The sequence below is a fragment of the Typopeltis vanoorti genome, chromosome 24, assembly GCF_054136105.1.
Source record: "Typopeltis vanoorti isolate ZY-2024b chromosome 24, IOZ_Tvanoo_1.0, whole genome shotgun sequence".
Taxonomy (NCBI): Eukaryota; Metazoa; Arthropoda; class Arachnida; order Uropygi; family Thelyphonidae; genus Typopeltis; species Typopeltis vanoorti.
Window position 1 is genome coordinate 87,401,790 of NC_143572.1, and position 21,247 is coordinate 87,423,036.

Consider the following 21,247-nt stretch of genomic DNA (forward strand, 5'->3'; position numbering starts at 1 on the left):
TTTGTGTAATCAGACTATTTGGTTCACTTTCTACTTCTTTGGGAGCATGCCAGAGCTGAGACTTACAAGGAGACCAGAATGTATAATTCTTGCACCTTCTCATAATACACAGACCAATATTCAATTCAATTCTGCAGTAGTATTCAGACTGAGATCCTGTAGTATCCTAAGTGCCTTCAGTTCATCTATCTCTATTCTTACACAAGTCCCATTTCTCATTGCAATATCTCACTAGCTGACAATACATCCTTGCTAAGTAATCTCTAATATAACTATTACTTTGCTTTTGTCATCCCTTACTACCATGAGCATCCAATCCTACCATAATGATTCTTTCTTTTACTTGCCATGTAGCTAAAGGACTGTTTGGGATTTCCTTTGGCCTGCTTATTCCCCCCCCCCCTCCTCCACCACCACCTCTCCCACACTTTCCATGATAGTTTTCTTCTTACCTGTGTTTGTACCTCTTTCAGCAGGTTCACTGAAAGAGTAATACCACTATTTTAAGAAACACTTATTATAATAACAAACAAGAGTAATATGTTCTGTACAAAGTTCTGTTGCTAACTTTAAAAAAAATCTATAGCAGAAAATCATCTAAGTGTAGTGAAAGATGACCATTTGTCAGTAATTGTGCATTTTTCACATAAGAAAATTACCCATCTCCCTCTTGAGCAAGTGCTCACCAAATTGAGAAAAGAAAACAATGAACATCAGATGAAATTTTCGACACTATAATTTATGTTAATATATAATTAAATAAATGGCAATTATTGCTTTTAATAATCTTTTCTTAATTAATACAAAGACAGAGCTACAACCATTATTAAACCAATCCTTTTATTTTCTTACACATACAGAAATTACCTAGCAAGCTATCAGATATCTTAGTTATTCTATTACCAAAATAGTAAAATGAGGAAGTTAAGGAGCTTATTTTTGTAAAGAAAGCATGGAGCATTATAGTAGAGTCCAGAATAAAAGAACATCTTTGTATATGATTTAAACAATGTTATGATGCATATTAACTTGAAAAAATATTTCTGAACTTTATAAATATTACCTGCATTCTTTGCACTTGAAGACTGTGACATAATACTTGCTGCTATAGAACGTGCTGTTTCTTGCACTGGAGTTTTAATTGTAACAACATGCTGCTTTTTCAAAGGTATTCCAGCATCTTCAAATGATTTCCTCTTCATACTGTTTTTTATCTGAGTACTAAGAGAATGAATATACTTGATAAGACTACTGGTTTATTTCAGTTAAAAAAAAAATACATACATACATACATACATACATACATATATATATATATATATATATATATATTATTATTATAATTCACTCAGTGGGAAATATTATTAAAAAGTTTTAATGACTGACACCGAGAGATAAAGAGATGACATGGTATATTTGAAAAGATACTACTAGTTTCGTTGAATTGATCAACATCTTCAGATATCACAATCAAAGAAATATATAAAAAATTACAAAGACTTAAAATTGCATTAACAGAACAAATACAAAAGATAGTAGCATGTTTGAAAACAAAATGCGAGCTTGAGTTCCAAATAAACGTAGACTACGCGCTATCACGAGTGCGCCAATACTGAACAGAGGCAACGTGTGTGTCAGAGAGATTGAAATTTAGGCTGATGTTGATATGAGAAGAATCTAGAGAAATTTCTCTAGATTCGACAATCTTTCTCTCGAGCTCATCATAGCACACATGGATGTTAGAAGTTTGAGTCCAGTTCACAATGTGTTGGTGGCCTTCGTCTGAGTTAACTGAAAAGAGAACGGCTCTAGTCCTGTTGTAGGAGATATCTCTGCAGTGTTCTTCCAAACGTAGAAGGATGGATTTAGCAGTCTGGCCATAGTGAGGCTTTCCACAATCACATAAAATCTTGTACACTCCTGGAAACTGAGTTGGAAGATGTTTCTCTTTAGGTTTACTAAGTATTGAACGAAGTTTTGGGAGTGTAGTAAAGCAAGTTCTGAAGTTAAACTTCTTGAGAATTTTTGCCAGTTTCGGTGAAAGAGCTGATGTAAGGCAAAGAGATGAAGGCTCTGGGGGAATAGGGATTTTCAGAAGTAGTTGAGTGACTGGGGGAAAGAAATTTGTCAATTTTATTAGGAGAGAAACCATTATTAATAAAAGTTTTTTTTTAAAAAAAGGAGTTCATTTCCAATTTTTGCTTCTTCTGTAAGTAAAGATTTGGCTTGGTGAGCTAAGGTGGAAATAATACCAAAGTTTTGTGAGGGTAGTGATGGGAGGAAGCATGAAGGTATCTATCAGTATGAGTAGGTTTTCTAAAAATTGAGATTTTAATACTCTCAGCACATCTGGAAAGTTTCAGGTCTAGAAAGGGGAGGCAGTCATCGGATTCCAGTTCGAAGGTAAAAGAGATTTTTTAATGACACTTGTTTAGGTGGTCTAAAAATAAATTGAGATTGTTGACAATATATAAAGAGAAAAACAATATATTGTTTCTCTCTTTACAAATGTGCCTGCTCAAGATGTCCTTGATCTTCTCAAGAACAAATTATCCAAAAAAACTATTTACTTTACTCTCCCATTGCATAAAGTCAGGATACTTCAAATATGACAATAAGATCTACTTACAAAACTCAGGTCTGGCCATGGGCAGTCCACTCTCTCTGATTCTCGCAGATATATTTCTCAACGATTCTGAAGAAAAAGCTATTAACTCCTTACCCCTTAAACCAGAATTTTGGTATCATCATATTGATATTTTCTTCATCTGGGAAGATGGTGTCAACAACCTCAATTTATTTTTAGACCACCTAAACAAGTGTCATGAAAAAATCTCTTTTATCTTCGAACTGGAATCCGATGACTGCCTCCCCTTTCTAAACCTGAAACTTACCAGATGTGCTGAGAGTATTAAAATCTCAATTTTTAGAAAACCTACTCATACTGATAGATACCTTCATGCTTCCTCCCATCACTACCCCCCCCCCCCCCCACAAAAATTTGGTATTATTTCCACCTTAGCTCACTGAGTCAAATCTTTACTTACAGAAGAAGCAGAAATTGAAAATTAACTCCTTTTTCTTAAAAAAACTTTTATTAATAATGGTTTTCTTCCTAATAAAATTGACAAATTTCTTTCCCCCAGTCACTCAACTACTTCTGAAGATCCCTCTTCCCCCAGAGCCTTCATCTCTTTGCCTTACATCAGCTCTCTTTCACCAAAACTGGCAAAAATTCTCAAGAAGTTTAACTTCAGAACTTGCTTTACTATGCTTCCAAAACTTCGTTCAATACTTAGTAAACCTAAAGAGAAACATCTTCCAACTCAGTTTCCAGGAGTGTAAAAGATTTTATGTGATTGTGGAGAGCTATACTATGGCCAGACTGCTAAATCCATCCTTCTACGTTTGGAAGAACACTGTAGAGATATCTCCTACAACAGGACTAGAGCCAGCACTCTCTCTAGCCACATTCTCTTTTCAGTTAACTCAGACGAAGGCCGCCAACACATTGTAAACTGGACTCATACTTCTAACATCCATGTGTGCTATGATGAGCTCGAGAGAAAGATTGTCGAATCTAGAGAAATTTCTTTAGATTCTTCCCATATCAACATCAGCCTAAATTTCAATCTCTTTGACACACACGTTGCCTCTGTTCAGTATTGGCGCACTCGTGACAGCATGTAGCCTATGTTTATTTGGAACTCAAGCTCGCATTTTGTTTTCAAACACGCTACTATCTTTTGTATTTGTTCTGTTAATGCAATTTTAAGTCTCTGTAATTTTTTATATATTTCTTTGATTGTGATACCTGAAGATGTTGATCAATTCAATGAAACTAGTAAACTAGTAGTATCTTTTCAAATATACCATGTCATCTCTTTATCTCTCGGTATCAGTCATTAAAACTTTTTAATAATATATATATATATATATATATATATATATATATTGAAAACAGAGATGTAAAAACTTGAAATATATTGTTATTATAATATGATCTTCAAATGATTTATAAATTTTGTTAAAAAAATTCATCTAACCTACAGGTCATAAACTTATCTACAGGTTAAAAATCTGTAACAGCAGATGCTGTTATAAGGTTTGTGATTTCTCATGTGTGTGTGAGGGTTTGTATATTAAAAATTAAAAAATATATATACAATTCCACATGTAAACAAATAATACATAACACATATATAATGTGATTCCCATCCACAAAAGGTAGTCAACCTATAGTATATTAATATTATTATGATTCAGGTCTCCATGGAGTCGAAGACTTATCGTGGGAGGCTAATCCCTAATCCATGTTCTCACCACTCTCCATGCAAATAAAACACTCCTAACCCTCTTGCTACCAACTTCCTTTCACAAATTTCAGGAATAACCTCTTGTTCTCACTCTTTCCTCTTGTTTCACAAAATGAAAGAACTCCTCAGTGTCAACCCTGTAACTCTCTCAACAGGCTAAAAGTTGCAATCATATTATCTCCCCTCCTATCTACCAAACTCTTCAGTCCACATTTCCTCAGCCTATCCTCATAACTAACATTGTACAGTCATGATATCATCTTTGTTATCTGTCTCTCCCTTCAAATCCTGGGGACCCAATTTGAACTCAATAGTCCAGGTGTGGTCTGATCAGAGCTTTATACAATGAAATGATAACTCTTATCTCTGCATGCTAGTGTCCTCAGTATTACAGCAATCCTCTGGGTTACCTTCACCACCTTTGCAATATGTTCACTGAAATTCAGGTTTTTATCCATCGCCACCCCCAGATCCCTTTTCCTTCCCTGCTTCCTCCAGTACAGTTCCTCCAAAAAACTATGTAGCTTTCCATCGATGTATCCAAAACTTCAAGACTTTAAATTTAGCTGAATTAAACTGATACTCACATTCAGTTGCCCATCTATCCTGTTTATTCAAATGCTCTTGCAGGACTACCACATCTGCACTATTACTAATAACCCTTTCCAGCGTCACATCATCTGCAAACAACTGAATATATCCCCTTGCAATTCACTGACAACATCATTGATAGAGATTAAACAATACATGTCCCAGTACTGAGACCTGTGGGACCCCACTTGTAACCTTCTTCTATTATAAAAGGTAGTCATATTATTAAAACAAGAGCACCCCTTAACAAATCCATGCTGACTATCACAGATAACATTACCCTCATTTATCCAACACTATAAATGATCCCTCCCCAATTTATCCAAAATCTTAACAACTACTGATGAAATACAAACTGGTCTATAGTTTGACACCAGTCTGCTACCATCTTTATGCAATGACACCATCTTACCCTTCTTCCACTCATGGGCAGGCTAACTTTTTTTAAAATTATTTTTGAATAATAATATTGATTTGAGTAGTCATTTAATTTAGTTAAAGTAGTCTTTGAACACTTGTAGTAATTTTTTAAAATTATATTTTAAAAAATATAATTTAAAATTTTTTTTTAAAATTTAAAAAAATTTTCAAGTGTCTAAAAAGTTCAAGCCCTTCAGTAAGCAGGATAGGGCATATTCACCTAGATATTCACAACCACAGAAACCACCGGCCAACTAGACTGACATATACAGCCTATACTTGAGTAAATCAGCAATTAGAACTGAAGGACATAAAAGAAGATGGCCTGATGTAAAATCAGATAAAAAGCAAGGATGAATGCTCTATCAGCATTTGTAAAACATCTACTTGAAAAGGGAAGAACCATCAAATCTAATATCAAAATCAGAGAGAGTGCCTAAATGAAACTACTACAAGTGTTCAAAGAGTACTTTAACTAAATTAAATAACTACTCGAATCAGTTCAGTATGAAAATTAGCAGGCAGGCACATGTCATATGTGAAGTTCAATCTTGAGATGCCCATGTATAATAATAATAATTCTCAATGGAGAACTTATGAAACAAAGGGGAAAAAAAAAAAAAAAAAAAACATGCCAGCTACTTTAGGTACAATTTTCAGTAAAGATGGCAAATTATTATTATTATTATTCAGGCCTCCATGGAGTCAAAAGAATCATCGTAGGAGATCCAGAGAAACACAAAGTCTATCAAGACTCATCGAGGGGAGGCCCCCCTCCCCTAAGAAACACAAAGTCTATCATACCACTCCTTAAATGCACTGACCGTTCTCGCTCTCATCACTCCATCAGGCAATGCATTCCATGGCTCAACATTTCCATGCATAGAAACCACTCCGCACCCTCTTGCTCACAGTTTCCTTTCGTAACTTCCAGAGATGGCCTCTTGTCATCACTCACTCCCGCTGTTCAACCAAGTGAAAGAACTCCCCAGTGTCAAACCTATAACCACCTCTCAACAGTTCAAAAGTCTCAATCATATCACCTCTCCTCCTTCTATCCCCCCAAACTCTGCAGTCCACATTCTCTCAGCCGATCATCATAACTATCATTATACAGTCCTGAAACCATCTTTGTTATCTGCCTTTGTACCCTTTCCATAGTTAATTTATCCCCTTCAAATCCTGGAGACCAAATCTGAGAACAATAGTCCAAATGTGGTGTGATCAGGGTCTTATACAACGGAATGATAACTGTTTTATCTCTGCAGGTCAGTGTCTTTCTCATTATTGCAGCAATCCTCTGTGTCACCTTCACCACCTTTGCAATATGTCCACTAAATTTCAGGTTTCTATTAATCATCAACCCCAGATCTCTTGTCTCCTCTACTTCCTCCAGTATAACTCCTCCCAAAGAGTATGCAATGTCCCATCGATGTTTCCCAAACCTCAAGACCTTACAATTTGCTGCATTAAACTGACACCCCCATTCATTTGCCAATCTATTTAGCTTATTCAAATCCTCTTGCAGTGCTGCCGCATCTGCACTATTACTAATAATCCTTCCAAGCTTCGGATCATCCGCAAACAACTGAATATCCCCTTGCAATCCACGGACAATGTCATTGATATAAAGGTTAAATAATATAGGTTCCAGTACTGAGCCCTGTTCTACCCCACTTGTAACCTTCTGCTTCCTTGAAACTGCCCCACCATACACAACTCTCTGATACCTATCAGACAGCCAATCCTGAATCCAGTTGACCAATCTGACATCCAGACCCATGTGCTGCAACTTAAATATCAGCTTATCATGTGGCCCTCTCAAATGCCTTTGCTAAGTCTAAGAAAATGGCAGTATATGCCTTTCCCTCATCTAATGCTCTTGTAACTTTATTATAAAAGGCTAGCATATTGTTAAAACAAGAGCACCCCCTTCACAAATCCATGTTGACTCTCACAGATAACATTACCCTCATCTGCCCAATGCTGTATAAGGTCCTTCACTACTTTCTCCAAGATCTAACTAACTACTGATGACACACAAACTAGCCTATAATTAGACACTTCCAGTCTGCTACCACCCTTATGCAATGGCACTATCTTACCTTCCTTCCATTCCAGCAGCACCTTTCCTGCAGTCAGACTTTCACTGAAAAGCCAGGTCAAAGGCTCTGTCAGTTCCATGGCACATTCTCTCAAAACTCGCGGTGAAATACCATCCAGCACCATAAAGGTGATAAGGATGCAGCTTCAAATTATAGGCTAATCTGTATATCTGGAGTTGTGCTGAAGGTAATGGAGAGATTGGTGAGAAGAAGGATACAGAAATGGGTTGATAACAGCAGTATTCTCTGTGGTTATCAGCATGGGTTTGTTAAAGGGATATCACATTTCACTAACTCACTTATGTACTATAACAAGGTGAAAAATACCTTGGACAAGGGAGATGCATATACAGTAGTGTACTTGGATTTTGCAAAAGCTTTTGATAGACTGCTACACGACAAGCTGTTAAATAAATTTAAACAGTTGTATATGGGGGTGCAGTATCCCGAAAAAGAAAGGTTACTAGTGGTATACTGCAGGGGTCAGTTTTGAGACCTTGTCCAATTTGTATGTTAATAATATTGGGATGGGTTTAACAGATGCAGATGATGCAAAACTGAGGAGAGCGATGAAAGTCAAGCAGATGTTATAGCCTTACAAGAGGACTTGAATAGACAGGTAAGTGGAACTGTCAGTTCAATGTTGCAAAGTGTAAGATTCTGAGATTTGGTGACCAATGATGGGATGCAAAGCATACACTTGGTGGGGAAACTTTAAAGGATGTAGAGGAGACAAGAGATCTTGGAGTGATGGTGGACAAGAACCTGAAATTCAGGGGTCACACTGCACAAGTTGTGAAGATGTCACATTGGATAACAGTAATGATGTGGAGGACCCTGACATGCAGAAATAGAGAGGTCATGATGCCATTGTATAAGCCTTGATCAAGGTCTTATACAATGGCATCATGAACTCTCTCATATCATATCAAGAGTTCATTGGAATGTGGAGTATCAGGACAGATTGAGAGAACGTAAGTTGCAGAGCCTTGTGAATAGGAGGAAGGGATTTTTCATAGAATAGGAGAAGGGGTAGAACAAGAGGCCATCACTGGAAACTGTATAATGAGGGTCTGAAGATCAGGTTCTTTGCATGGAGAGTGGAATACATTGCCTGAGTGTGCTGTGAGTGTAGCCACATTGAATCAGTTTAAAGCACGATTGGATGAGCATTGTGTGCAATAGTGTGTACCTCCCACGATGAGTCTCTGACTCCATGGAGGTTGGATGCTAATAATAATAATAACTACAATAAAGGGATTTACTCAGATTTATTGCAAAAACAATTAAACTTCAACACATCTTTAAAAGATACCTATGGCATAACTATAAATAATAAATTACACAGTAATTAACTTTAATGAAATAAAGGTACAAATATTTCGTACTGAAATTAACAGTACATCATCAGTGTAGACAACAAGCAGTTCAAAGGAATGGAATACAAAGTACATAACAGTCGGTGGATTACCAATTAAAAACTGTTGCCGCATGCTAGAAATTAATATTAATTAATGAATAATACTTTGTTTTCCATTCATTTGAACTGCTTGTTGTCTACACTGATGATGTACAGTTAATTTCAGTTCGTAATATATTTGTACCTTTATTTCATTAAAGTTAATTACTGTGGTTATCGTGATAATATATCACGACATTGTGATATCGTAATAATGTGGTTATTACTGTGGCAGAAAGTCAAACATGTACAGAATGTACAAAAAAATGTGAACACTTCCAACAGTAGCTGTATTAAAACAACTAACATTAACAATGTAGATTAGTCACACATATCCATTCATTTTAGAAATTATGGACTTTACAACCATGTTATAAATAACTATTTTAATTTCTTGACGTTTCAACCTTCATATTAAGGTCATCATCTGAAGTATATACAAATAGACAGGGACAAGCTGAGTTACATTTCACACAGTATGCTAAAGAGACAATGATTTGATCAACGGTTATTCTACTAGCATGACCTCTTGTGAAAATATAATATATAAATTTAAAAAAATTAATTATTTAGAAACTACATCAAAGCTAAATTCCATTTAAGATAACATAAGAGAAACATTCTTTAATATAGATAGTTTTCTTACACTAACAATGATGTCCTATTTTTAACATTCCAATTGTTATATTAGATTTAGGATTCTGGATCATCTACAGAGTTAATAGTCCTGTTTATAGTTAACTCTTGGGGAGAAAGGTTCCGTGGGAAGAATATGTACCTTCCATATGCTTGGGATGTTTAGACCATCGTTATTGTTCAGACTGGGGTGGTTGATAAGAATCTCACATGCTTCCTTAAATTTGCGTTTGTACCATGCTTTGGTATGATGCAAAGAACTGGTGCTTTTCCAGTATTTTCAGGACAGGGCAACTCGTATATAGAAGCTAGTGACTTCAGATCACTTGGCTTAGTATCCCATAATGCAAAACACATATCCTAACGGATATGTACGTGGGCTGTTCAATAAGTAATAAGGCTAATTTTACTGTGGTGAAACTACTCATCATAATATTAATTTCTGTGGAATAAAGAAATGTTGCTGTATGTATTAACAAAAGAGGTTGACAGATGGCGCATACAGGCTGTTGTGCCAGGGTGTCACGTGACTAAACACAAGTGCTCATCGGCGTGACTACGAGGTGTGACCAGTCTTCGAAATGGAAGAGTCCTTGGAACAGCGTTATGCGATTAAATTTTGTGTGCGTTTGCAAAAATTGGCATCGGACACTTTTGACATGATACGCGAAGCTTTCCACGATGAAGCAATGTCAAGGGCAAGTGTTTTTCGCTCGCATAAAACTTTTAAGGAAGGAAGGCAAAATGTGGAAGATCTTGAATGTGAGGGAAGACCTTCAACGTCCATCACAGAGACAATGATCAACACAGCAGCGCATCAAGTACGTCAAAAGGAAGCGTCCATTGCTGAAGAATTGCTTCTTATTGCACCACGATAATGCAAGGCCACATATTGCTGGTTATGTAGTGGACGTTTTGCAGAAGAACAACACAGATATCCTACCACACCCTCCATACAGTCCTGATCTCGCACCATGAGATTTCTTGCTGTTTACTCAGCTCAAGAAACCACTAAGGGGCCGCCATTTCGAAAGCAACAAAGCATGTGTAAAAGCTGCGGAGGCGGTTTTGAAAGAACTATCAAAAAATGGACTCTCACATGTTTAAGAAGTGGACGGAACGTTGGGACAAATGTATCGCATCTCACAGTAGTTACTTCGAAAAAGACCATGTAAATAATGACGATTAAAGGTAATCTGTTTTCTGTATAAATATAGTCTTATTACTTATTGAACAGCCTACATATAATGCTATGCATTATGGGAAGGGTCACTACCCACACCCATTTTGACCTTTAATGAGGTCTCATCAGTGGTAGCCAGACCCAGAAGTGATACCAAGGTCGAAGTAATGCAGAAGTGATATTTCCGTATATTAGTAGCCAAAAGGTGTCACACCTTATTAACATAATCTGGATTAGAGATAGTTGTTGGAAGTTTTTCCACTTGGTTATACTATAAATTAAAGATGCCTAGATTTTATATTCTTGGCTTAATCCTTTATCGAAGTGTATGCAAACAAAGTTTGCACCTGAAGTATTTTCAGGAGAAGGCAACTAGTATATAGAAGTTAGTGACTTCATATCACTTGCCTTAGTATGTTTCAATAAATATGTCTTCCTGTCAACCACCACTTTGATTGATCTCATCCATCCCTTTAGGACAGGTAGAGTCCCCTAATGAGGGGTTCATGACGAAATTAATGCGGCCAGTTCGTCACTCCTTGCTGCATCCCTAAGGGTAGTATTCATGACTGTAATCCGTGTGTGTTCACGGGGCCGATTTGCCTGCTTGCAGGATGAAAAACCCCGGATAAACTGGTGGGAAAAACCCTGCTTTCTATGCCCAAGACCGGCTAACTTGGCTATGGCTGAGGAAGATCCTTAAGCTCCTCGCGTCATTGACAGGAATCGAACCTAGGACACTCCTTCCCCAAGCATATGATTGTGAAGTGCAAAGCCACTAGGCTAACTGAGCGGACAACCACCACCTTACAGACATATAAATTAAAGATGCCAAAATTTTATATTCTTGATTTAATCCTTTATCCAAGTGTAAGCAAACAAAGTTTGCACCTTAGTATGTTCCAATGAATATGTCTTCCTGTCAACCACCACCTCACACCACACTACCTCATAACCAGTGCCACTATTTCCCTCTTTCATGTCAATCTTATGTGGACATAATTCCCCTGCTATCATCAGCAGCAATCCTCCTCCCATCTTGTCCTGTCTATCCTCGCAAAAAATACTGTATCCTTCCATTTCTATTCCCATTAGGATATCATCATCACTCAACCATGTTTCACTAAATTCAATGATTTTGGGGTGAGTAAACTCAATCAGTGAAACCATTTATCTCCCTTATATCTGATACTTCTGGCATTTGTAAACAAACATAATAGTTGATTTTAAGGTCTATAGGTATCATTTTTAGGTGTAATATGAGTAATTTTTTGTTGTTTCAGTTTGGTTTGTTTCTTTTTTGGAGAGCTTTTATTTTCAAAATAATTGCAGTGATTTCTAGTCTTCTGCAGGTGGTGATCACTGATCACTCAAGCGATGTCACTTCCCATAACTTCACCAATGTACCATCCACAGGTCATGTGGTTTTGCTTGCGTATAAGCTATTAGAAAGCAGGGTATCGATCATGTACTTTTACCAACAAAATGACAGAAGTAAGCATTTTTCTTCTCAACAGATATTATACCACACAAAAGCCAAATAATCATGACACCTTGGCCACTTATAACAGGATGTGTTTTCAAAAATTATTTCCATCTATCATATATACAGTACAGGCCAACATTTTTTTTCTGTAATTTAAATTCCTAGCAATTCACTGAAAAGCAATTTGAACTCCACTTACATTGTCCTGCTCTTTATATGATCACTGATTTTATTCAGATCATCTCCAAAGCGTCTTACAGCAGTTCTCAGCATTTCAATTTCTTCATCAGTCCATTTTCCACTAACAGAAGAAATCATTACCACAATCAAATGCTACCTACTACAAAGCTTGCAGAAAAACAATATAAATACTAATTTCAGAAATATGCAATAATAAGTTTTCTTACAGTACAAATAACTGAAAGAGTCAGATCCTTTCTGTCACTGTTACATGGTGATCAGCATTCAAATTGTAGAATTATGTAAACAAATTCCCATTCTAGAGCACTTTACTAAAATAACACCTGATAGTTTGATCTTTATATCATGGTATGTATAGGATATCTAGGATACAAGCTGCATCATGACACACTATAATAAGCTACTGCATTACTGCTTTTGCCAACTGTTGACGCTGGCATGACCTTTGGTGAGGTCAAAGAAAAAGAGAAAAAAAAATTAAATAATGAAAGTACTAATTAAATACTTGAATAAGTAGAACTGCATCAATTGCTGCTGCCTGGGGTTTAATTCTTTAGTCCATTCATTGTCCATTTCTACTTTTTTTTTGAGTGAGTGTTTTTGGATATATTTAGAGTTCTGTTTTTCAGCTGTCCTATCCCTAGATGCCAGGTTGCAGATGAACCTTTCAAATAAAGAGGAAACAGTTGGAATTGAAAAGGGTTCTAAAACGAATAAGCAGAAAGGGAAATGGCCCCAGTCGAGCATGAAGAGATCACATCGAGTGATTGGTATCAGTGGAACTAGCTGTAGATCCAAAAATGAGCTGTTGTGTTTGTATACAAATGCTAGAAGTATAAGAAACAAGGCAGATGAAATGGTTGCACTAATTGCGTCTGTTCACCCAAAGACTGTCAGAATAAGTGAGACATGGTTGGAAGAGGATGACATCCTGGCAGGAATAGAGATGGAAGGGTACGATGTGTTTCGTGACAACAGAAGGGGTAAAAAGAGAGGGGGAGTGCTATTGATGATAGAGAAAGAGTTATGTCCATACAAAGTAGAGATGCAAGAGGGAAATAGTGCTAGTGGTTTTGAGGCAGTATGGTGTGAGATAGAGGTGAATGGAATCAAATACTTGCTTGGATGTTCAGGGCTGCCCCAAGGAATTTTGCTGCCCCATGCAGTAGCATATTTTGCTGCCCCTTCTCAATTATTTTTTGTATAGTTTATGCCAACTATGCCGCCACATGCAAATGCATGTCTTGCACCGTCGGCAGAGCCGGCCCTGTAGATGTTGTTATAGACCAGGTAATGTGGATGGCCTTGATAATGAAATGTATAATCAAATTAGTCAAGCAAATAAGAAAAGGGTGATCATTATGGGTGATTTAATTATGGCAATATAGACTAGAATGATGAGATAGCAACTGGAAGTAAAGAAAACGAGTTTGAGTTTTTGAAGGATAACTTCCTCAGACAGTATGTAACAGAGAGCACACGAGGCTTGAGGGTCTTGGATTTGGTCATCTCATAACCAATTCCATGAGGTCTACAAAGACCAGACAAGGAGGGTTGACTTGGTTGGTGAGGGTAGCTAAAGAGAGGTATGAACAGCAGTTAGCTAATGAAGCCAAAAACAATTCTAAGGAGTTCTTTTGAAATGGAGCCAGCAAAAGAAAGAATGACAATGACTAGAGATAATGGTATAAAGACAGCTGTTGCAGAATGTGTGGTGGAGATACTTAATAAGCAGTTCATGAAGGTCCTTCAATCTTGTGAATTAACTTCATGGAGAGATTGAGAGCAGTTGATGATGGGGAGGAGAGATTAACTGTAAGTGAGCAAGAGGTGTATGGGAAGTTGAGTAAACTAGATGTTAATAAGACTGTGGACCTGATAACATATCACCACGTATTCTGAAGGAATGTGCCAGCATTGACATACTTTTTTAATACGAGTCTTGCACTCGGTCAAGTTCTAAGGAGTGGAAGGAGGGCAAGATTGTGCCACTTCATACATTAGGTGATCGAACTGAAGCATCAAACTATAGGCCTATCTGTGCGTCAGGTGTTTTGGTTAAGTTGTTGGAGAAGCTTGTGAGAACTAGGATCCAGAGTTGGGATAACAACAATGGTATTATCTTTGATGGACAGCATGGATTGGCTAAAGGGAGGTCATGTTTTAGTAATCTACTTATTACAATAAAGTGACTACTTCCTTGGACAGAGAAGAAGGATACATAGTAATATACTTAGATTTCGCAAAGGCTTTTGAAAGAGTACCTCATGATAAATTGATAGTCAAACTTGAGCAGATGGGGTTGGATATTAGATTAGTGCATTGGATTGGAGACTGGCTATCTGATAGGTATCAACAAGTTGTGTATGGGGAGCAACATCCAGGAAAAGGAAAGTCACTAGTGGAGTACCTCAGAGGTCTGTTTTACGGCCATTACTGTTTAACTTGTATATTAATGTATAATAAATTTAGTTTAATCCTTTATCCAAGTGTGAGCAAACAAAGTTTGCGCCTGAAAATATCTACAGGACTGGGGTCAGGTAGTACAACACCGGGCAACTTGTATCAAAGGTGGACTAAGCTAACATCACTCCTATCTCATTATCTCCCATAATGCAAAACACATCTCTTTGTGGATATGTATAATGTTATGCATTAAGGGAATGGCCACTACCCAGACTAGTTTCGAACCTTTACTGAGGTCTCTTCAGTGGGAGCCAGGCCCAGAAGTAGAGATACCAGGCAGAAGCAATGGCGAGGTCATCTTTACCTATAGGAGTTGCCAAAAGGTGTGCCACCTTTTTATTAAATTACCCTGGATTTAGAGAAAGATGCTGAAAGTTTATTTTTCACTTGGTTAGACTATAATAAATTTAGTTTAATCCTTTATCCAAGTGTGAGCAAACAAAGTTTGCGTCTAAAAATATCTTCAGGACTGGGTTCAGGTAGTACAACACCAGGCAACTCGTATCAAAGGTGGACCAAAGTAACATCACTCAATATTGATGAAGATTTAGATGGATATATTCAGTTGTTTGAAGATGATGCAAAGTTGGGACGAACCATGAAGAGTAGTGAAGATGTTGTGGCCTTACAAGAAGACTTGAGTAAATTGAGTGATTGGGCATGAAAATAGGGATGAGAGTTAAATGTTGCAAAATGTAAGGTTTTAAATTTGGAAAACAAAGATGGGATGCAGAATTTATGCTTGCTGAGAATATATTGTTGGAGGTGGAAGAAATAAGAGATCTGGGGGTGATAGTGGATAAGGATCTGAAATTTAGGGGACACATAGCCAAAATTGTGAAGACAACACAAAGGCTTCTGGGAATGATGCGGAGGACACTGACATGTAGAAGTAGTGGAGATTCTTGTTCCATTGTATAAGGCTTTGATTAGGCCACACATGGACTATTGTGCCCAGATTTGGTCACCTGATTTTGTTGGAAAGGGTCCAAAGGCGACTGACTAAGGTAGTTTCAGAACCTCTGGAATGTCGAGTATGAGGAAAGGTTGAGAAGATGTAATCTGCAGAGTCTGGTGGACAGGAGGAAGAGGGGAGATATGATAGACACCTACAAGTTGGTAAGGGGTTGTCATAGGATCAATGCTGGAGAAGTTCTACAGAAAATAGTGGGAGATAGGGGGAGAACCAGAGGTCATCCCTGGAAACTGTATAAAGAGGGTGTGAGTAGGGGAGTGAGAGGCAGGTTTTTTTCGTGCAGAGTTGTAAATGATTGGAATGCCTTGCCTGAGAGAGTGGTGTCTGCAAGGAGTTTTAGTGTGTTTAAGACACAGTATGATGAGCTGTGTGTGTGTGATAAAAGGACCTCCCAGATGAGTCTATGACTCCATGAGGTCTTGGGGTAATAATAATAATAAATCCAACTATTAAGTGACCAGTCATTTTGTGCTTGGGATGATAGATTACAATCTCACGTGTTTTTGAATTTTACTTTGTATCAAGTTTTGGTATGACTGTAAGGACTGAGTGCCTTTCCAATGAATTCCATGGCATGTTTGAAGTGCTTGATTTTTCATAATTAAGGAATTAGAATTATATTTTGGATTGTATTATTTTTCCTATGTAAGGTAAATTACAGATGCACTAGATTTGATATGCCTATGAGTGGATATTGGGAGGAAGGGGTCCTTAGAGGTGTTTATGAACTTTTCAATTTTGTGGGTATCTTGAATGCAATCTTAATATTGGAATTTTGTAGTTTTCTGTCTAATCACATATTCTCCTAATGTAAGGAATGACTAGGGCCTTTTTTGTAATCTTTTTTATTTTTGGTTGCATTTTTATAAAGGATTCTGTTGATTGTTTTCCTGTTGTAGCCATTCTTTTTAAATGTTCTTGCTTGTGGGAAAATCGATACCAGGCAAGAAGATATACCAGTTGGTTAACTACAATCCAACAAACTCCATTAAAAAGAAAATGACAGAATTACTTATGTCAGTCACCATTGGCTGAGAAGCTGTTAAAAAGCTCTTACTGCATTATACTTCACTCCTAGAATTTACTACATCTTCCAAAAAATACACAAAAATAATATGCCACTGCACTCAATAGTGGCCCTAATCATCACTTAGCCATAAACATGGAGTTAGCAAGTCTCTCCACTCCTCCAATATAAAAAACACACAACACACCATAAACAAAATTAGGAATGTTATGCTCAAGAATGAAATCTGTCAGTTTCATAAATGCTTCACAAATTTCGATTCTGGGCAATGATCTCTAGATTCAGCAATTCTAAAACCCAAAATCTGTCTCGTATATGTTGAAGATATATTTGCCATTTGGTTCTGTTGCCACCAAATCTTAAATTCTTTCCTAAGCCATCCAAACAAACAAACGGATGCATCCAATTTACCATTAAGATTGAAAACAAGAACACTTCCTTTTCTGGATACACTTCACAGTCTATCACAAAACTACACGTCGCCAATTACACAAAGACTCATACAACACAAAAAATATGCCTCATAGAAATCCACAAAAACAGAGCTCTAACAATTTGCTTTGATGAGTAGGCTCTGAAAAATGAGTTTCAATTAATAAGTAAAACAATAAATAAATAAATAAATAAATTTAAAATGGCTACAAGAGGAAAAAAACCAACAGAATCCTTCAAAAGACTGGGGGAAAAAATAAGTCAGTCATTCTTTACATTAGGGTAAAATCTGAGAAAAGAGAACATGGCAAAAAGTATAATATTAAGGCTACATCCAAGCTACCCACAAAACTGAACAGTTCACCAGCTACTCTTAGAATGTCTTCCTCCCCATGTCCACTCAGAGAGATATAATTATTAAGAGAGACCACCAGGGAGTAAGGGACTCATCTAGGAAGACCACATACTACACGCACCAGCTATCATACATATTCTTAAATTCATGAAAACACTGTTTACACTTACAACATCCAATGGGAATCCATTCCAATCAAGCATCACCCTATGAGAGAAAAATCTAGTCCTCGCCTCTTCTTAGCAGTATTCATTCTCAGCTTCCGAGGATGCCCTCTTATCCTTTCCCCACTCTCCATAAAATAAAAAAATTCCATCAACTGAAATTCTGTATGACCCTTTCAGAAGTTTGTAAGTCCCAATCATATCACCCCCCCCCCTCTATCTCCTGTTTCCTAGTGTCTGAAGTCTACAAATTCTCAATCTGTCTTCATAATTAGTATTCCATAATCCTGATATCATTTTTAACACTCTCCTTGAACTCTCTCCAATATATCAGAACAGAAACCAGGAGACCAGATCTGTGCAAAATAGTAGAAGTTATCAAGGCCTTGTAAAGAGGCAAAATGACATCCTTATCTTTACATGTGAACTTTCGTGTCAGAATTGCAATTATCTTTTGAGTTGTATTTGCAATCTTTGCTACATGGCCCCTGAACTTCAACTTCCTATATACTAACACTCCAAGATCCCTAGCCTCATCAGTTTCTTCAAGCATAATCCCACCAATGTAACATGACACCGGATATCAAATCACACCGAAAATGAATGACTTTACATTTATTGACATCCATTTTCCCATGCCAACAATTCCAGCCTATTCAAATCATTCTGCAAGTACTGCATATCAGCACCATTCCTGATTACCCTACCTATTTTTGCATCATCAGCAAATAGCTGTATGTTGCTTGGCTTGTCAAATCCTTCCCAATATCATTAATGTATAGATTGAATAACAGTGGACCAAGAACTAATCCTTGTGGTACACCACTGGTTACCTTAAATCTTGCAGACTCCCCCCCCATATACCACTTTTGATACCTGTCAGTCAGCCATCCTCTTATTCACACTAATATTCTATAATCCAAACCCATATTATCCAATTTATGCAACAGTCTACCTTGCAGTATTCTGTCAAAAACAGCAAAATCCAAAAGTATCATGGTGTATCCATTCCCCTTGTCTGGTTCAATGGTAACATTTTTATAGAATGTGAGCAAGTTGCTAAAACATGACTTTCCCTTAGTAAACCCATTCTGTATCCTACTTCTCACCAATCTCTCCCATACCTTCAGCACAACACCAGATATACTGATTGGTCTATAATTTAAAGGTACAGCCTTATCACTACCTTTACGCAGTGGAACCATTCTACCCTCCTTCCTCTCCCTTGGAACCTGTGCAGTTGCAAGACTCTTATTAAACAGACATGCCAATGCTACTGCCAATTGTCTGGAACATTCCCTTAAGATACATAGTGGTACGCCATCAAATCCTATTGCCTTATTGACATCAAGTTCATTTATTTCCTCAAATACCTCCTGCTCACTCACAATTAAGCCATCCTCTCCTATGTCCTCTACACATAAGTTCTTCATAATTCTACCCAGATCAGGATAAAGCACCCTTATAAATTGATCACTTAATAACTCAACAATGTCTTCTGCAGCGGTTACAATTCTACCACGTGCATCCTTTATCATCATCTTACCATGATCATTCTTCCTTCTACTTGTCACATATCTGAAAAAACTCTTTCTTCGCCTGATTTGCCAATTTCTGCTCGCACTGCACTTTTGTTTACTGAGTCACTCTCCTGGCTTCATGTAACTGATTATTACCATTATTCATCTTGTACCTTCTCCAAAGTACATTATTTTTCCAGGTTTCATGCTTAAGCTACACATTCATCCATTTTACACCCATGTTATTCAGCCTTTTGGCCCTTGGAATACATTCACACACTGATGATGTTATGTATTTCTTTGTCAGTTCCCATGCAGCATTTATTTCCTTACTGCTCAACTCCTCGTTCCATGTTATAGCTCCAAGCTGTGTCCTAATCACCAACCTTATAATTCCACATATATCCTTTCCTCACAAAAGTCTGCATATGGCTAGCCACAACCCAGGTGATCACTTCATGATTACTTTCACCAACTGGAGGAAAGTGTGAAACTCCTACCACAATTACATCCTCTGATGAAATGATCAGATCTAGAACTCTCAATCCTCATATGCCCTTCTTCACATGTTGACTGAGATAGTTACCTCTCAAGAACTCAAGAAATTCATTTCCCTTATTCCCAAATGCTATTTCTTCATTCCAATCTATACTATCAAAATTAAAATCATCCATTACCCTTCTTTTGTTCACTAATCCAAGTTATTTATATATTTCTTCACCACCACCGTCCACATTCCCAGGACTATAGCAACATCCAACTAAATATGTCTTCCTGTCAACCTCCATGTTACACCACACTGCCTCATAACCATTGCCACTATTTCCCTCTTTCATGTCTACCTTATGTGGACATAATTCCCCTGCTATCATCAGCAGCTTCCCCATCCCTTCTTGTCCTTTCTATCCACACAAAAAGTACTGCATCTTTCCATTTCTATTCCCATTAGGATAGCATCTTCATTCAACTATGTTTCACTTATTCCAATGATTTTGGGGCAAATGAATGCAATCAGTGAAACCATTACATCTCCCTCATTTTACTTCTGGCATTTTTAAACAAACAGTAATTCATTTTTAGGTCTATAACCAGTCCTATCTAAGTCACTTGTTGGTTGTGATTTCCCCACCATACCTGCATAGTCACTTTTATCATCACTTATCACATATATCTGCTCAGTCTCAACTTCCCCACCCATATCATAATATATGCCATCTTCATACACACATTCAATGCCATGTCTCTCTGTCCACTCAGGTTCCTCCCCATTTCTCTGTTCCTCTTGCATTCCCATTCTGTCTTCATTTCTCACACTACTATTGTTTCCACTGCCAAGCACTTCTGTCTCTTCAGTACCATTCTCCTGATTTTTTTTTCTATCTTTTTCTCTCTTCATTTTTTCATCTTGTACCTTCTCTTTAAACTGTGGTTCCATCCAGCAACACTTTCTCTAGTGCACTCACCTCAAAGCCATTCAAATGCAACCCATCACACCTCTGTATATTTTGATTCTTCACTCAGATACATACCATAAATCCACAAACTGTACTCCCTTCTCCTCACATGGCTCTGCTAGAATACTATTCATGATTTTGGCTCTCTGTCGCAACTCATCATCGTTATACCTCAGTAACACACTGACAACCTTTCCTACTACACTGTTATCTTTCACTCTTTTCAACAGCCTCCTGATATTCACATCTTTCACTTTTCTCAATAGCCTCCTGATATTTGCCCTCACATCCCCCTTATGACCACTTAGATCATTTGTCCCCACAGTCATGACTAACTCTCTTGCACATTTCTTCCTTATGTCCAATGCCTCAATTATCCTACTCATTTTCCTCCTGGATAACAGTACTTATGGACTCTCTCAGTAAATAGTACTCTAACTACAGAATCTCCATATA

At 37.3% G+C, this 21,247-nt stretch overlaps 1 protein-coding gene across 2 annotated transcripts in view; it reads right to left on the bottom strand.

Moving 5' to 3' along the window:
* The window catches only part of LOC150093525 (BPTF-associated chromatin complex component 1), a 101,219-nt gene that overhangs the window by 18,135 nt on the left and 61,837 nt on the right, over nucleotides 1-21,247 (bottom strand). The window contains exons 3-4 of one of the 2 annotated variants that reach the window (XM_090413944.1): nucleotides 12,396-12,497; nucleotides 1,064-1,221 (exon numbers count right to left, since the gene is read on the bottom strand). In XM_090413944.1, the coding sequence (XP_090270070.1) occupies nucleotides 1,064-1,221; nucleotides 12,396-12,497 (260 nt within the window). The remainder of the gene's footprint in view (nucleotides 1-1,063; nucleotides 1,222-12,395; nucleotides 12,498-21,247) is intronic. The other variant, XM_090413945.1, reaches the window with a different exon arrangement.